The following is a 15,098-nucleotide window of genomic DNA, read 5'->3' on the forward strand; positions in this document are numbered from 1 at the left end:
TGGGTACACCCACCACTTGCACTTTTTTTCTCTCTTCCTGTTAGCTGAAGTGCTGATGTGATAATGAGCCATCTTGGACCATGTGGACAGGGTGACACTACCGAGATGGCAAGGGAACAAAAGAGAAGGAGCCCGAATCCTGAAAACCCATGGCGCCATCTTATCAGCTCTGGGCTGCGTATACTTAGATTGTTACATGAAAGAATAAAGCTTCTATCTTAGTTAAGCCACTGTTATCTTGGCTCCTTGTTACAGTAGGTTAACCTGAAACTTAACCAATGAATTTAATAAATCTGCAGAACGACCCTGTGATGAAATTAACACGCTGGCTTTTTTGTTTTTCATTCCTTACAATGTATCTGGTTGTAAACAGCAGGAAAATAAACTGGCAACATAGCCTTGCTTTATATACTTTCATCTACCAGTGAAGAAAAACCAGCTGAAAAGCATTCTGTGAGAACTGATTGCAACATTTTTTACAGCAAGAATTGGGTTTATGCATTCACTAAACTCTGCAGCATTCACTACCTACAAAAGCCACATGGTAAAGATTTGTTTCCACACAACTGAGGAATTCTCTGCTATGCACCAGCTCAATTTTAATGTTTCTACTCCCATTAAAATCTCTGCAATCTATTAAGTATTGCGAGTACCAACAATTACCTCCTTGGCTTAAAGAAATGAGTAGCTGCTCGCTGAACTCTTAATTGGCAATCAGATAAGGATAACAGAGTTGCTTCTGGGGTATCTAGATCTTTGCATATATATTCCAAGACCCATCAGTATGTCACTCCATACATTTGGAACAGTTTTACACTTTTTGTATTTGAATACTGGTTCAGAACTGTGTTAGGAAAAGTAGGAAAAGTCCAGTTCAAATGCTATTCAGCTACCATAATGTAAAAGATAAATAACTTTAAAAATGGTTTATGAAGAACAGAACTAGTTAGCACTATTTACCATGATATATTTCTGCACTTAGAGGTGCACTTGTTTTCATTTAACTGCTCTCTGGCTTCTATCATTATTCCATTGCCTAAACCAGAGAAATCACTGTAACAGCTTTGACTACTCATTTATGCTTTGAGGGAGACTTTCTATTCTGGCTAAAGAGTCTGTGATTTGCTAAAATAGTTTTCTAAACCAAAAACAATAATGAAATATATGATCAATCTTATTGTATAGTAAAGTTTATTTCCCTAAGTGACTTAATAACTCTTAGGTAAGAATGTGCTAGCTGCCTGGCAACATCCAGGTTATTTAGCCTCTCGGCAAAGCTAAGGGTGACTCACACTTGTATGCGCGCACACTGACACCTAGAGACACGATTCCAAGATTCAGAGGTAGCCTTACCTCCAAATCTTTTAAAGATGTTGATGCAAGTCGTATGCTATTTCCTCAGGCAATGTTTGGAAAACAGGAAAGCTAACATATACTCAAGAGGGACAGCCTGACTTTCATTACATGATGAAAGAGATGATGTCTATTTAAGTATTTAAAATATAGAAACCAAGCATTTTTCTCAGTTCTTAGGACAGTCAATACTTTTACACACGCATTCTAATTCCTCTGAACAAATGCAGTCCAGAACGTAAGAAAATACCTGCCTATTCCAAATACGGAATTCTGGATACGTCTTTAATTGGCTGCACTGCTCATCTCTTCAAAAAATGAAATGAAAGAGAGATAGAGGTATTGTGTAAAAGGACCGTTTCCTCCTTAATACTGTGTTTTTAGGCAAGAAGCAAGGACATAAAAAGGCACAGTGAGTAAACTGTCCAGGCAAAAGTATAAAATAAAATATTACCTTTAGCTGGGTTTACTTTTATCCCTGACCTATACAGCATTTCCTCATTCTGCCAGTCTCCATTCCTGATTGCAGTCTTGAGTCCATAGAAAACAATTAATGTAGCTGTAGCATAAAAAATCAAGCTCTTGAGAAACCGCTTTTGGACTTTGACATAAAGGGCTCTGGCACCCACTGTAACAAGGAGGCAGAAGCCCATACTAGGAATATACAATACTCGCTCTGCAATTACAAAGCCCACATAGAAAAACAGGTTCGTGGCAGGAACAAATGGTATTATTAACAAAGATAAAGAAAGAACAACAATGTTCTCGGTAGAAGGAAGTTGTGTTCTCTGTGATACATTATTTTTAATGCCATTTTCTACTTTGGATGCAAAGCTGGGCTTAATCTCTGAGTTCCGGTACTCCACATCTGAATGGCAGCTATGTCCATTTGCATTCTGCTTGCCATTTGTTACAAATTTCCCATTGCATTCTCTTTCCACGCCTGGGCTCTTCAAGCCATAGTAGGCAAGGAGGAGGAGTCCGACATAGAAGGCCACAGTGTGTAGGTTTCTCCAATCACAAATTGTTTTCAGCAGAGGCACAGCATCCATTGACCAATCAAAACTGAGTGTATCTGGGCATAGCAACAGCCAAAGGTTCTTGGTTGGCAAGTAGAAGAAAGTGAGCGTGCGAGCCAAAAGGCTATCCGAATCAGCAGCTGGGTTGTCAGAGTTGGAAAAGCTTGGTGGCTTGTTTCCCATCCAGTATAATCGGGCACCCAAAAGCGAAGTCCCCCAGAAAGTTAACAAACTAATGCTGAGGAAAAGAGACAAGTTCTTCCTCTGAAACCAAAAGAGAAGGGGAAAAAATTAAGACCATCGGCAATACAGCATGGGAACACAACATTTAGAGACAAAAAGACATTCTGAAGTGGACAGTTCAAACCACATTAGGTCTTAAATACATGACTTTATTTCCATCTCCTTTTAAACAAGTTTAGGGGGAAATTTAACCTGAAAAACAATGGACTCTGGAAGCCTACTTTGTACGTGACTTTTGATGAGCATTTTTTATTTTTTCTTCTTGTTCTAAAATACCAATAACCAAAACTTCACTTTCTTGACCTCTATAAAATGGATTGAATGTATTTCCCTCTCAGAACTGTGTCAGGTTAAATTGAGACCACAGTGTAAAAGTACTTAGTACTGTGCATGGGATACAGAAGACATCTGATAACGATCTTCTTTCACCTTGGGGTTTAGATTCTAGGGAAAACCAAGAGCAGGCATGCCCCAAAATATGGAGTATGACAAGATTCTGCTTGGCTCAAGGGAATAACAGCATTTAGCTCTGTCTATGCCAGTCCTCATTTCACTGTCTTGAATTTTCTTGCAGAATTTATAAACCAGGCTTTCATCTGCTACCCCATGCTGTCACTGACATCAGTGACATCAAACATTTAATAACACTCTTCATGAATTCCAAATTTCCCACACCGATGACAACTTTCTAAAAATAAAATGACTTCAATAATGTACTTCCTTATTTCAAGAGAAAGACGGAAAATTACAAGAAGAAGACCAAAGGGCATTCTTGCTAATGAGAATTTTCTGGCAAAGTCTTTCAACCTGAGTGAGAATGTAGTGACCTCAAACAATCTAAGTCCTGAAGAGGCAATGGAAAGGGGGAGGGATGGATAGTATATCCCAATTTTAATGATTCCTTGGTAATGCAATATCTTACTGCTCACATTGACACTGTATATAATTATACATTAATGACAACCAGAATGGTGCTTGGAGACTTAAAGATATGACAAATATTTAGTTTAAAAAACAACCCACAGGGGCCCCTAGGTGGCTCAGTCGGTTAAGCATCTTATCTTCAACTCAGGTCATGAGTTTGAGCTCTGTGTCAGGGTCTGTGCTGACAGCTCAGAGCCTGGAGCCTGCTTAGGATTCTGTCTCTCTCTTTCTCTGCCCGTCCCCACTCACTCTCTCTCTCTTTCTCTCAAAAATAAATACACATTAAAAAAATGTTTAAACAACCCACAAAAGGCAACAACAGCACAAATATAAATGGGACTACATCAAACCAAAACACACACACACACACACACACACAAACACACACACACACACACAAACAACAACAACAACAACAAAACCCAAAAAACCACTTCTGTAGAGCAAAGGAAACCATCAACACAATAAAAAGGCAATCTAAATATTTTCAAATCATGTCTGATAAGGGGTTAATATTCAAAACATATAACTCATACAACTCAAAAGAAAAAAAAAATAATCTGATTAAAAGTTGACATAGGATCAAAATGGACATTTTTCCAGGGAAGACAAAGAGATAGTCAACAGATACATGAAAAGGTACTTAACATTCACTGATCACCAGGGAAATTTAAACCAAAACTACAGTGTGATATCACCTCACACCTATTAGAATGGCTATTCTCAAAATGACAAGAAATAGTAAGTGTTGGCAAGGATGTAGAGAAAGAAAAAAAAACACTTTTGCAGAGCTGGTAGGAATGTAAATTAGTGCGGCAACTATGGAAAACGGTATGGAGGTTCCTCAAAAATTGAAAATAGAACTACCATATGATCCAGAAATTCCACTTCAGGTATTTTTACAAAGAAAACAACATCACTATCTTAAAAAAAAAAAAAAAAATCTGTTCCCCTACGTTTATTGCAGCATTATTTATAAGAGCCAAGACATGGAAACAACATAGGTGTCAATAGACAGATGAAAAATAACAAGCATGCTATATATATTCGATGGAGTATTATTTGCCCACAAAAAAAGAAGGAGGGGAGCCTGGGTGTTTAGTTGTTGAGTGTCTGACTCTTGATTTCAACTCAGGTCAGGATCTCTCCATTCATGTGATCGAGCCCTGCATCAGGCTCTGAGCTGAGAGCAGTGAACCTGTTTGGGATTCTCTCTCTCTCCCTCTCTCTGCCCCTCCCCAGGTCACGCTCACTCACTTGCTCTCTCTCTTTCTCCCAAAATAAATAAATAAGATTAAAAAGAAGAAGATGAAGAAGAAGAAGAAGAAGAAGAAGAAGAAGAAGAAGAAGAAGAAGAAGAAGAAGAAAGAGGAGGAAATCTTGCCATTTGCAACAACCTGGATGGATACTGAGGACATTATGCTAAGTGAAATACGTCAGCTGGAGAAAGACAAACACTTAACCTTAAAAAACAAAAACCCCAAAGTCACAGAGAAAGAAAACGGATTGGTGGTTGCCAGAGACAGGGGTGAAAGGCTTGTCAAAATGGATGAAGGGGTGAAGGTGGTCAAAGGTACAAACTTTTAGTTATAAGATAAATAAGTTCTGGAGATGTCATGTACATCATGGTGTCTACAGTTAACAAAACTGTATTGCATATTTGAAAGGTGCTAAGAGAGCAGATCTTAAAAGTTGTTATCACAAGAAAAAAATGTGTGTGTGGTAACAGATATTAACTTACTGTGGTGATCATGTGCATTATATACATACACCAAATCATATGTTGTACATCTAAAACTGATACAATGTTAAACGTCAATTATACCTCCATTTTAAAAAGTCCACAAAGAGCAATATATCTTACGCATGTACAACCTCTATTAAAACAGTCTCTGTGTATTATATGCAACTGCCATTGGATTCTCTTCCTCAGACTCTTTCTCGTTCACCCCACCTTCAATTGCTGGAAGCCACAGAACTGGTCATGGACCATCCCCTCCATTTCTATTGTTAACCTAATGATCTTGGCAAAGGTCCGTAATTTTAAAAAATATTAATATATGCTAATGATTCCACCTTAACCTTCCTTCATCTCCACAGTCATTTATTCAATTGCCTGTTGGGCACATTCACTTAGGTACTTCAAATTCAAAATGCCCAACATAGAACTTTGTACCTTCCCAACACTAAATAGTTCCTCCTCCAATCACCACCACAGAAGGTGGTAAAACTATGTAACCAGTTTCTTCTTTCCAGCCTTTCTCCTTCCCTCCACATTCGATCCATTACCAAGTAGTCTGTCACTTCAGAATACATGCCAAATCTGTCCATTTCTCACCATCCCTTCTGTCATCATTTGATTCTCAAATGCCCTCTCTTGAATTAGCACGATAGTCTCTTTGTAACTGGTGACCCAGCACTTTTTAACATAGATTACATTGTTCCCAACTTTTAAAATCATGAAAGGGATCTTCCTCTAAGACCTTGGAAATTATCACTTCCAAAAAAAGTTTCTAATTCATAGAGTTGTGTGTGCATGTGTGTGTGTGTGTGTGTGTGTGTGTGTGTGTGTGTGTGTGTGAGAGAGAGAGACAGAGAGAGAGACAGAGACAGAGACAGAGACTGAGAGAGAGACAGATGTATTACTTTTAATTGTGAAAATTATTTTGGAAACTATTTTAAATATTTAAAGAAGGGGTACTTCTAAGTATAAAAGAAATGAGGAGGTTAGAAGTTAAAAATTCAAAATAAGGAAAATGAGAAACAGCAAACAGTTGGAAATTATGAGAATTTTAAGAGATGGTATTGTTAAATATCAGATCACAGTAATGATAAATTCACAGAATTAACTGCCTCAGTGTTTTAAAACATCTGTGGCAAACTTCAGTTCAAAAGTATTTGGGGTGCCTGGGTGGCTCAGTCAGTTAAGCATCTGACTCTTGATTTCGGCTCAAGTCATGACCTCACAGTTCATGAATTCCTGCCCCACACTGCACTATGAGAGCACAGTGCCTGCTTGGGATTCTCTCTCTCTCTCTCTCTCTCTCTCTCTCTCTCTCTCTCTCTCTCCCCCTGTTCATGCATGCTCGCTCGCTCTTGCTTTCTCTCTCTCTCTCAAAATAAAAAAAAAAACTTAAAAAACAGTATTTCATATAATGATTTATGGAATTTTTAACGGTAAGAGGAGTAATATATTCAGTCATCACCAATATTTCACTTTCAGGTCATTCTGGAAAAATAAAAATGTTCAGACTCATTACCATCTAAAAATAACTTTCACAAACCCAGAAAAAGTCCCTTTTTATTGAGCTACAATTAGGAATTAAGACAGACAATTCGCCTCAGCATTTTGTTGTTGTTATTGCTATTCTTGGCTTAGTTTATCAAATCGATTCAACTCAGTTATTTGTAAGATAAGGTATGAGAGTTCTTAAGAATTGCCACCACAGACTTGAAAGTTAAAACTACTAAAAATCCACACTCCGAAGATGAGAAGTCTAAGTCCAGGAAAGGGAACGTGATCTGAGTATAATCTTTGATGGTGGCATTGGGAAGTGACTGCAGTTTAATAGTGAAAACATAATGAATTCCTGAGCATACCATTAAGACTGCTGGCTGGGGCAGGCACTATCCTACCGCACACTGGATACATACCCGTGAGAAGACAGACATAGACCCTAAGCTTATAGAGTTTACAAGTTCTATTCTGTCTAGAATAACACTTGAGGAGGAGAAGAATCACAGTGCCTTAAAAGAAAGCTTTCAAATCTAAAGAACCATCAATATTAATTGTGAACTTCTAAAAACACCGATGCCCTTGTCTGACTAATAACTCCATAGGAAATCCTAATGCAGCCAAAGTTGAGAATTGTTACCTATTTGTACAAGTCTAATTCTTAGCACTGACACTGAAAATACTGTGGGATTCTGGCTTTCATTTCACAAAGTTTTAAGGCATATTTTTCTCATTCTAAGTGAATAAATCATAATGAAACATAAATAATACTTTCTCCCAGGCTCTGGGACAAATTGGATTCTTAGTATAATAAATGAGTATCATGAAGGTCAGGTTACAAAGGAATTGAGATCTCTGTAATAAGTATAATTCAGAGCTGAAATATTCGAGTCTTGTTGCAATATACAGAAGACAAAATTTTTTTTTTTGCCCCGGGGGGTGGGGGTTGGGGGGGAACAGTCTCCTAAATGTGAATCACAAAAGGCAAATAATACAACAGAAAAAAAAATAGATTAAAAAATACAGACAGGAAATTCAGAGAAAATACAACAATTATTATAATAAACAATTATAACTCATTTCCAATAAAAATGAAAAATAAAGTAAAAAGACCATATTTCAAAGAATCTAAGTGAAAAAAAATATTGGAAAAAAAGAATTGGCTATAAAAGTATAAAAGTCACTAAAATTGTGTTGAAACAAGAATCATCACAAATTGGGAAAATATAAATTAGTTTGGTAAGAAATTTGGAAGTATTAAGATAATTAATAATTTTTGTAATCTATTATTTGGTAACCTAATTTTTTTAATGTTTATTTTTTATTTTTGAGAGAGAGAGAGAGAGAGAGAGAGAGCGAGCGCTAGATAGAGTGGGAGCGGGGTAGGGGTCGGGAGAGAGGGAGACACAGAATCTGAAGCAGGCTCCAGGCTCTGAGCTGTCAGCACAGAGCCCAATGCTGGTCTCAGACTCCTGAGCCATGAGATCACGACCTGAGCCAAAGTTGGAAATTTAACTGACTGAGCCGTTCAGGCACTAGTATTTGGTAACCTAGATTTAGTTACTCTCTAACAAAACCTCTTAGATCTAAATACAAAGGTTTCTAATGCAGCATTGATTATAAAAGCAAAAATAAGGAAATAGCTAAAATTTTCAAAAGTATGGAAATACATCATGGGATATCAATATGGCTCTGACTCTATAAGGCAACTAAAAGGAATAGACCAAGGGCGCCTGGGTGGATCAGTTGGTTAAGCATCCACCTCTTGAGTTAGGCTCAGGTCATGATCTCGTGGTTTGCTGGATCATAACCTGCACTGGGCTCCACACTGGGTGCAGAGCCTGATTAATATTTTCTCTCTCCCTCTCCCACTTGCACATGTGCACGCATGTTCTCTCTCTCTCTCTCTCTCTCTCTCTCTCTAAACGAATAAACGAATAAACTACACATATCAACAACATATAGTATATAGATACATATATTTACATATGTATGCATATATACCAACATGAAAAATACTGTAGAGCAATTAAGTAAATGAACCAAATCATTAGATAGTAACATGACTCATGAAAACTCAGGTTGCAAAAAATGTATATTATAAAATTACATAGGCCATTCAGGAAAAAAAACTCTTACTTTTCATAAATGCATACAATATATATGTAGAGTCTTCCCCCGCCCCCCTCACGCATAGAAATAATTGCACCAAACATGAGATGATGAAATCTCCAGGGCAGGGCATGGAAGGAAGATGGATGGATGGATGAAAAGACAAAGATGGCTTCAAATTTGTGAGTAGTTGCCATTTATTCACGGCCCCCCAAAAAATGTAGCAGAAAAAAAAAGTTTTGACAATCTGATATATCTAAACTGACTTTTCTTGGGTTAAAACAATTTTTTGAAACAAAAATACAAACAAATAATATTAACAAATCTAAACTCTGGTTATGGACACATAAGTGTCTATGTGTTAGTTCATATACTTTGCATGTTGAGTATTTACTGTAGCTATTATTTTATAATAAGTTTCTCAACCTTAAAAAATACTTTTCTATATCCTAATTCAGTCTATCTACAATTATTTTGTAATCCTTACCTTAATTTTGATAGAACATTTCTTAATTACCCAAGAAAATTAGATAAAAATACAATGAATCCAAATGGAGATAGAAAATTATAAAACTATTACCTAAAAATGTTCTTTTAGGTCTAGGATATAACAATTGGCACATCTCTGAATCCCCAGAGATCAATACAGAGCCTAACATTTGTAGGCATTCAAATAAATGACTCTTAAAAACACTGACCCTTGGGGCGCCTGGGTGGCGCAGTCGGTTAAGCGTCCGACTTCAGCCAGGTCACGATCTCGCAGTCCGTGAGTTCGAGCCCTGCGTCAGGCTCTGGGCTGATGGCTCAGAGCCTGGAGCCTGTTTCCACTTCTGTGCCTCCCTCTCTCTCTGCCCCTCCCCTGTTCATGCTCTGTCTCTCTCTGTCCCAAAAATAAATAAAAAACGTTGAAAAAAAAAATTTTAAAAAAAAAAAAAAAAGAAAAGAAAAACACTGACCCTCAAACCAAAAGTCAGTTTTTTGTCATTATCTCACACATTTTAAATCCTGTTATGGTAAATCCTCTCTCCCAATCCCCCACACAAAGAATTAAATGAAATAATAATGCACAACTCCAAAGCCAACTCGGTTGTCATCATACAGAGAAATCTGGCCTTGTACCTTCATATCACAACTTTTCTGCTTGACTCTGTATCTCTCCATGGAAAATACACATAAAAGCAATGACATGTTCTGGAGAGCCATGTTCCTGAGTACAACTTCATGCCAAAAGTAGAATTAGAAATGGGAAAATGATTACATCCCTAAGAAGAATCGTTATCAGATACATTCTATGTCAATTACTGAATGGACAGGATTCCTTCATGTCTTACTTTTATTTTTTAAATGTTTGCTTATTTTTGAGAGAGACAGAGAGAGAGAGAGCGGGAGAGAGGCAGAGAGAGAGAGAGAGAGAGAGAGAGAGAGAGAGAGAGAGAGAGAGAGAGAGAGAATCCCAAACAGGTTCTATGCTGTCAGTACACAACCAGATGCTGGGCTCAAATTCATGAGTTGTGAGATCATGACCTGAGCCCAAACCGAGAGTGGGAGGGACGCTTAACCATGTGAGCCACCCTTCATGTTTTAAATCACTATTCATTTATAAAATTAAGTAAGTCAGCTTTGTAAAAGTTCAATTTTTTTTTTAAGTTAACCTCTTAAAAAGTTCTTTAACATTAAAAGGGATATCAGCATAAGTCTCCATTTTATTAAAAAAATAGATATATATTTCTAATTTCAAAATTTTAGAGGGATTTTTCTGAACTGTCAGATATAGAAAATTGTAGAATGAAAATCAAATAAGGATATCAAGTTCATGGTTGACATTTTTATCTCTAGTCTTTGGAAACACTAATAGAATAAAAGCTATAATGAGCAAATAATGTGAAACTTATCATAAAACATCAAAATCTTTCTCACACATCACCTGAAATATGAAGGCAAAGCTGATCAGAAGAACCTGTCATATTAACTAGTGGTGATGCCTTTATACAAGCTCTGTAGTGCGTTATTTTCTTCTATGAGAGTCTTTGCCTAAAGAAATAGCACAAGAGAAGAGCAAAAATCAACTAGAACAGCTCCCCTCTCTACTATTCAAGGAAAACTGCCGTTCACAGTGGCAGCTTCAATATTGCCTTCTGATCTCAGATTCTGTGGGACATAAAGGAAACTGAAAAGGAATATTTTATACTCAATGAAAGAAAAATGTAAACATTCTGCCTTAGAGTATTAAAACCATCATGAGACTCATTTTTGGCAAACTAATGAAAATAAATTACTTAAGCATAAGGCTCATTTAATTCCAAATTAAGCCCTTGGCAATGATAGTAGAGTTGTAATAATAAAGCAGATAAAAATCAGTATCTGAAAGTTATAAGAATAACTGAGAGAAAAGGCTATCCAGACATAACAAAAATTTAGCATCCTTTACTTTGTATCCACTATTCATCATTGAAGTCATAAACTTTCCTTATATCAATAATATAGGATTTCTCCTAGCTGCCCTCCTTCTAAAATAGTTCTCATTGGAGACTCACCCCAAAACATGAATATAAAAGCATACTTTTCTGAAAATGTGACAAGACGGGATGCATGGTTAAAGGTATAATTAGAAATTGTTTCTTAAAGATTCTTATAATTAGAATTGTTTCTAAAAGAAAAAAAATGGGCTTCCTTATTAAAAGTTACCCTATATACAAGACTGAAACTTTTTTTTTCCTGTACCAACTAACAGACAAAATAAAAGAATTTTAATGGTTAGCATTTTAAAAGATATGATGAGGTTCAACAGATGGGTATATCCAGTCTTTGTGGAGAAAGAATTTGAAGATTAAGGGCATAAAAAATATGTTAGTGAGATATTCAGCACTTTAGATTATAAGGAGTTCTTTTGTTTATTCAATCTAACTTTATACTAGAGCATAATACCATCAAAAAGTATTTAGTTGTACCTATCCAGATAAACATATAGTAGCTTAATATATCAGTTACAGATTGAAATCCACTGATGAAAACTTAGACATCTTTTAGACCAAATTATAATTTACCAAACAAGATTGTCATCAGGGAGACTATGCTTATATAAAAATCTAAAGAGTATCAAAGCATATTTCATGTAATTTGATTTAATGAATGACAAGATACTTATCCAAAATTCAAGACCAAATATCATTGGGTTGATTTTGTAGTAAAAGGTCACCAAAGAAAATAGGGTTTTTTTAATTTTAATTATAATCACAAGTATTAGCCTATTTTAAATTCCTCATAATCTTTATTCCTCCATATGACACTAGCTAACATTGGTTAAAAATGGGCATTTTAGAATATTTTTAAAATGTATCATGAAGAGAACAAAACCTCAGATGACCATCTATACTTTCACTTAAACATAAATATCCATGAATCCATACTGATAAGTAAAAGATAAATAGATAGATAGATAGATAGATAGATAGATAGATAGATAAAGGAGAGTAAGACAAATCTCCCTTGCAGATGAATGTCAAATAATATTACACATACACACACACACACACACACACACACACACACACACAGTCCACAGTCCACATCCAAGGAGAGAGAGCATAATCCTCACCCCATAAATACAGGTTGTGCATAGTGCCTTCTTCCAAAGAGAAAGGAGGGAATCGGGAGAGAATAACTTTGCAGTGGATAAACCTGAAAAACACTATCTCTGCCAGGTGATTAAGGTCAACCTTAATAGTGCTAAGTCATGTTGACAGCATGTACCCTTAATCCCTCGATGATATGTGATGAAAATGTCACTTTACTGGTGTTCTTCCTGTCTAAATCCATAAACCCAGTTGAATCATGAGAAAACCATCAGGCAAATTCCAGTGGAGAACGTTATACAAAATATCTGACTAGGAATCCTCAAAACTGTCAAGGTTATCAAAAACAAAGTCTGAGAAAAATCACAACCAGGAGAAGCCTAGGACTCATGACAAATAAATGTAATGTGCTATCCTAGATGGCATTCTGGAACAGAAAAAGGACATTAGGTAAAAATGAAGGAAATCTAAGTATGAACATTAGTTGATAATAATGTATCAGCACTGGTTAATTAATTGTAACATATATATTATACTTGCGTGTGATATCAGTAAATAGGTGGAACTGAGTGTGACCTACATGGGGACTTTGTTCTATCCAATTTTTCTGTAACCCTAAAACTGTTCTAAACAACCAAGACTATTTAAAGAATGGTTGTAACTAGAATAAAAGCCTTTAGAAACCAAATGAAATTAGATGGGCTTTGATAGATCAACATCTAAAAGCTGTGAATGAAGAAATATCAATTGAAAATGAACATCAGGGGTGCACCCCAGTGGCTCGGTGGGTTAAGCGTCTGATTTTGACTCAGGGCATGATCTCCTGGTTTGTGAGTTCGAGCCCCATGTTGGGCTCTGTGCCGACAGCTCAGAGCCTGGAGCCTGCTTCAGATTCTGTGTCTCCCTCTCTCTTTCACCCTCCCCCACTCACACTCTGTCTCTGTCCTCTCTCTCTCAAAAATATTAAAAAAAAAAAAAAAAAAACAGCAAAAAGTAAAAAAAAAAAAAAAAAAAAGAACATTAAGTGCATATTAACATTTTAACTGCTTTCAAAGTTGATCTAATAAGACGGAACAACAGAAGGAACTAGAACTCAGGTTAAATGAGCACAGTAACTTATACGTATTGTATGAGAGATAATATTAATTTCAAATCCTGTTTGGTTTTTGTCGGACACTCTACATTAATTGTAGTATACTATAAATACCCAAATGAGAAACAAACATCAAGGGAAGGATGTTTCTAAGCCCATTACTATGGTGTGTTTGTTGGCATGGTGACCCATTCTTCCTCATTAAGCTAACATGGGGAAATCAAGCAGTTAGCAATTTCTTGCATACCCATGGCAGGCTCCTTCTAGAGCTAACTATTAGGAACTGAAGTACCCAAAGAGTTCAATTACTGGAACTGTAAGGGGTGTGCCACAGCCCCTAACCCATCACACTAAAAGCAAGCCCCTGAATGCCAGCCTTCAGAGTAATCTTGTTTAGCTTAAAATAAGAGGTTTAACACTTCCCACCAGGCAGTGCACTATGGTCAAATCGGGTTAGCCACGAAACAATCCAGCCTTTATGAAGAAAATATGTGAAGAAAATATCCTTTTGTCACCTAAGAAACAAAAAATACTTGAAACAAAAGAAGACACCTCTTTTTGACTATCAAACCACTTTTGGTTTTTATTAGATTTCTTTCCCTGCGCTTTAAGAATACACCTAATGGGGGGAATCAAAATAAAAGAGCGCAACATTAATTGAATTTGGGAAAGGAACTCCTTTCTATCCATCTTTCCTCAAGTGGGCAACTGCATTGCAAATGCATTTCCTGCGCCAATGGATTAAACTGTAACATTCTTTTAACTCTGTGTGGCTTTAGTGCGACAAACCAGCCATTATGAGATGTGTTCCAGTCTCATTAATGAGTTAAGCATGTGAGCCCAGCATTTTGGAAACCTAAAGAGACAAATTATAATGAGACTTCACTCAGTGGGAAGGCCTAGACATAGCCTTCTTCTCTCAAAGATATCATAATAGCCAGCTATTTAATGAGTGTGGGACTTTCCTATGAAGATACAATAGACACCAATAAAAAAAGGAAGACTTCACGCAGACAAATAAAACTTAATATATACATCGTATGGGTAGGTATCCGTTAATAAACATCATTTCAATGCTTATTATTTTGAAATGGAAATATGCTCTCCCTCTATAATTATTTGTGTCTTCTGCTAAATATAGAGCAAATTCAATGTCAAAGTAGACACATGATTATTTTCTTTTACTCACAGATAAAAATGTAGCCCTTTATCTAAACATTTTTCATGTCAATTTTGTCCTTATTCTCAAAACGCCACACTGATTTATAAAATAACTTGTTTTATTGGGAAACTGAGGCAGAGTAATTGGTGTTTTGAAAGAAAATTGTTCACTTGAGAAAACATCCATCAATTTTGTAATTCTGTAACTGAATTTTGTAATTCAATATCTGGTAATTACAACTATTCAGAAATTCCCAGACAACACTGTGGCATGCATTCAGGCATTATAATTATTAGTCATTCAGAGCAGAATCAAACAGAACTGGAATCCTCACAAGATCAGCTGAGTAGCAAATTCTGGGTTTACTAAGCAAGCAAAGGGGTCA

At 36.4% G+C, this 15,098-nt stretch overlaps 1 protein-coding gene across 1 annotated transcript in view; it reads right to left on the reverse strand.

The window, feature by feature from the left end:
• Positions 1 to 15,098, reverse strand: part of TMTC2 (transmembrane O-mannosyltransferase targeting cadherins 2) — a 402,871-nt gene that overhangs the window by 206,684 nt on the left and 181,089 nt on the right. Inside the window, exon 3 of the mRNA XM_058741891.1 lies at positions 1,808 to 2,636. Coding sequence (XP_058597874.1) covers positions 1,808 to 2,636 — 829 coding nt within the window. The remainder of the gene's footprint in view (positions 1 to 1,807; positions 2,637 to 15,098) is intronic.

This window comes from Neofelis nebulosa, chromosome 8 (genome assembly GCF_028018385.1).
Source record: "Neofelis nebulosa isolate mNeoNeb1 chromosome 8, mNeoNeb1.pri, whole genome shotgun sequence".
Taxonomy (NCBI): domain Eukaryota; kingdom Metazoa; phylum Chordata; class Mammalia; order Carnivora; family Felidae; genus Neofelis; species Neofelis nebulosa.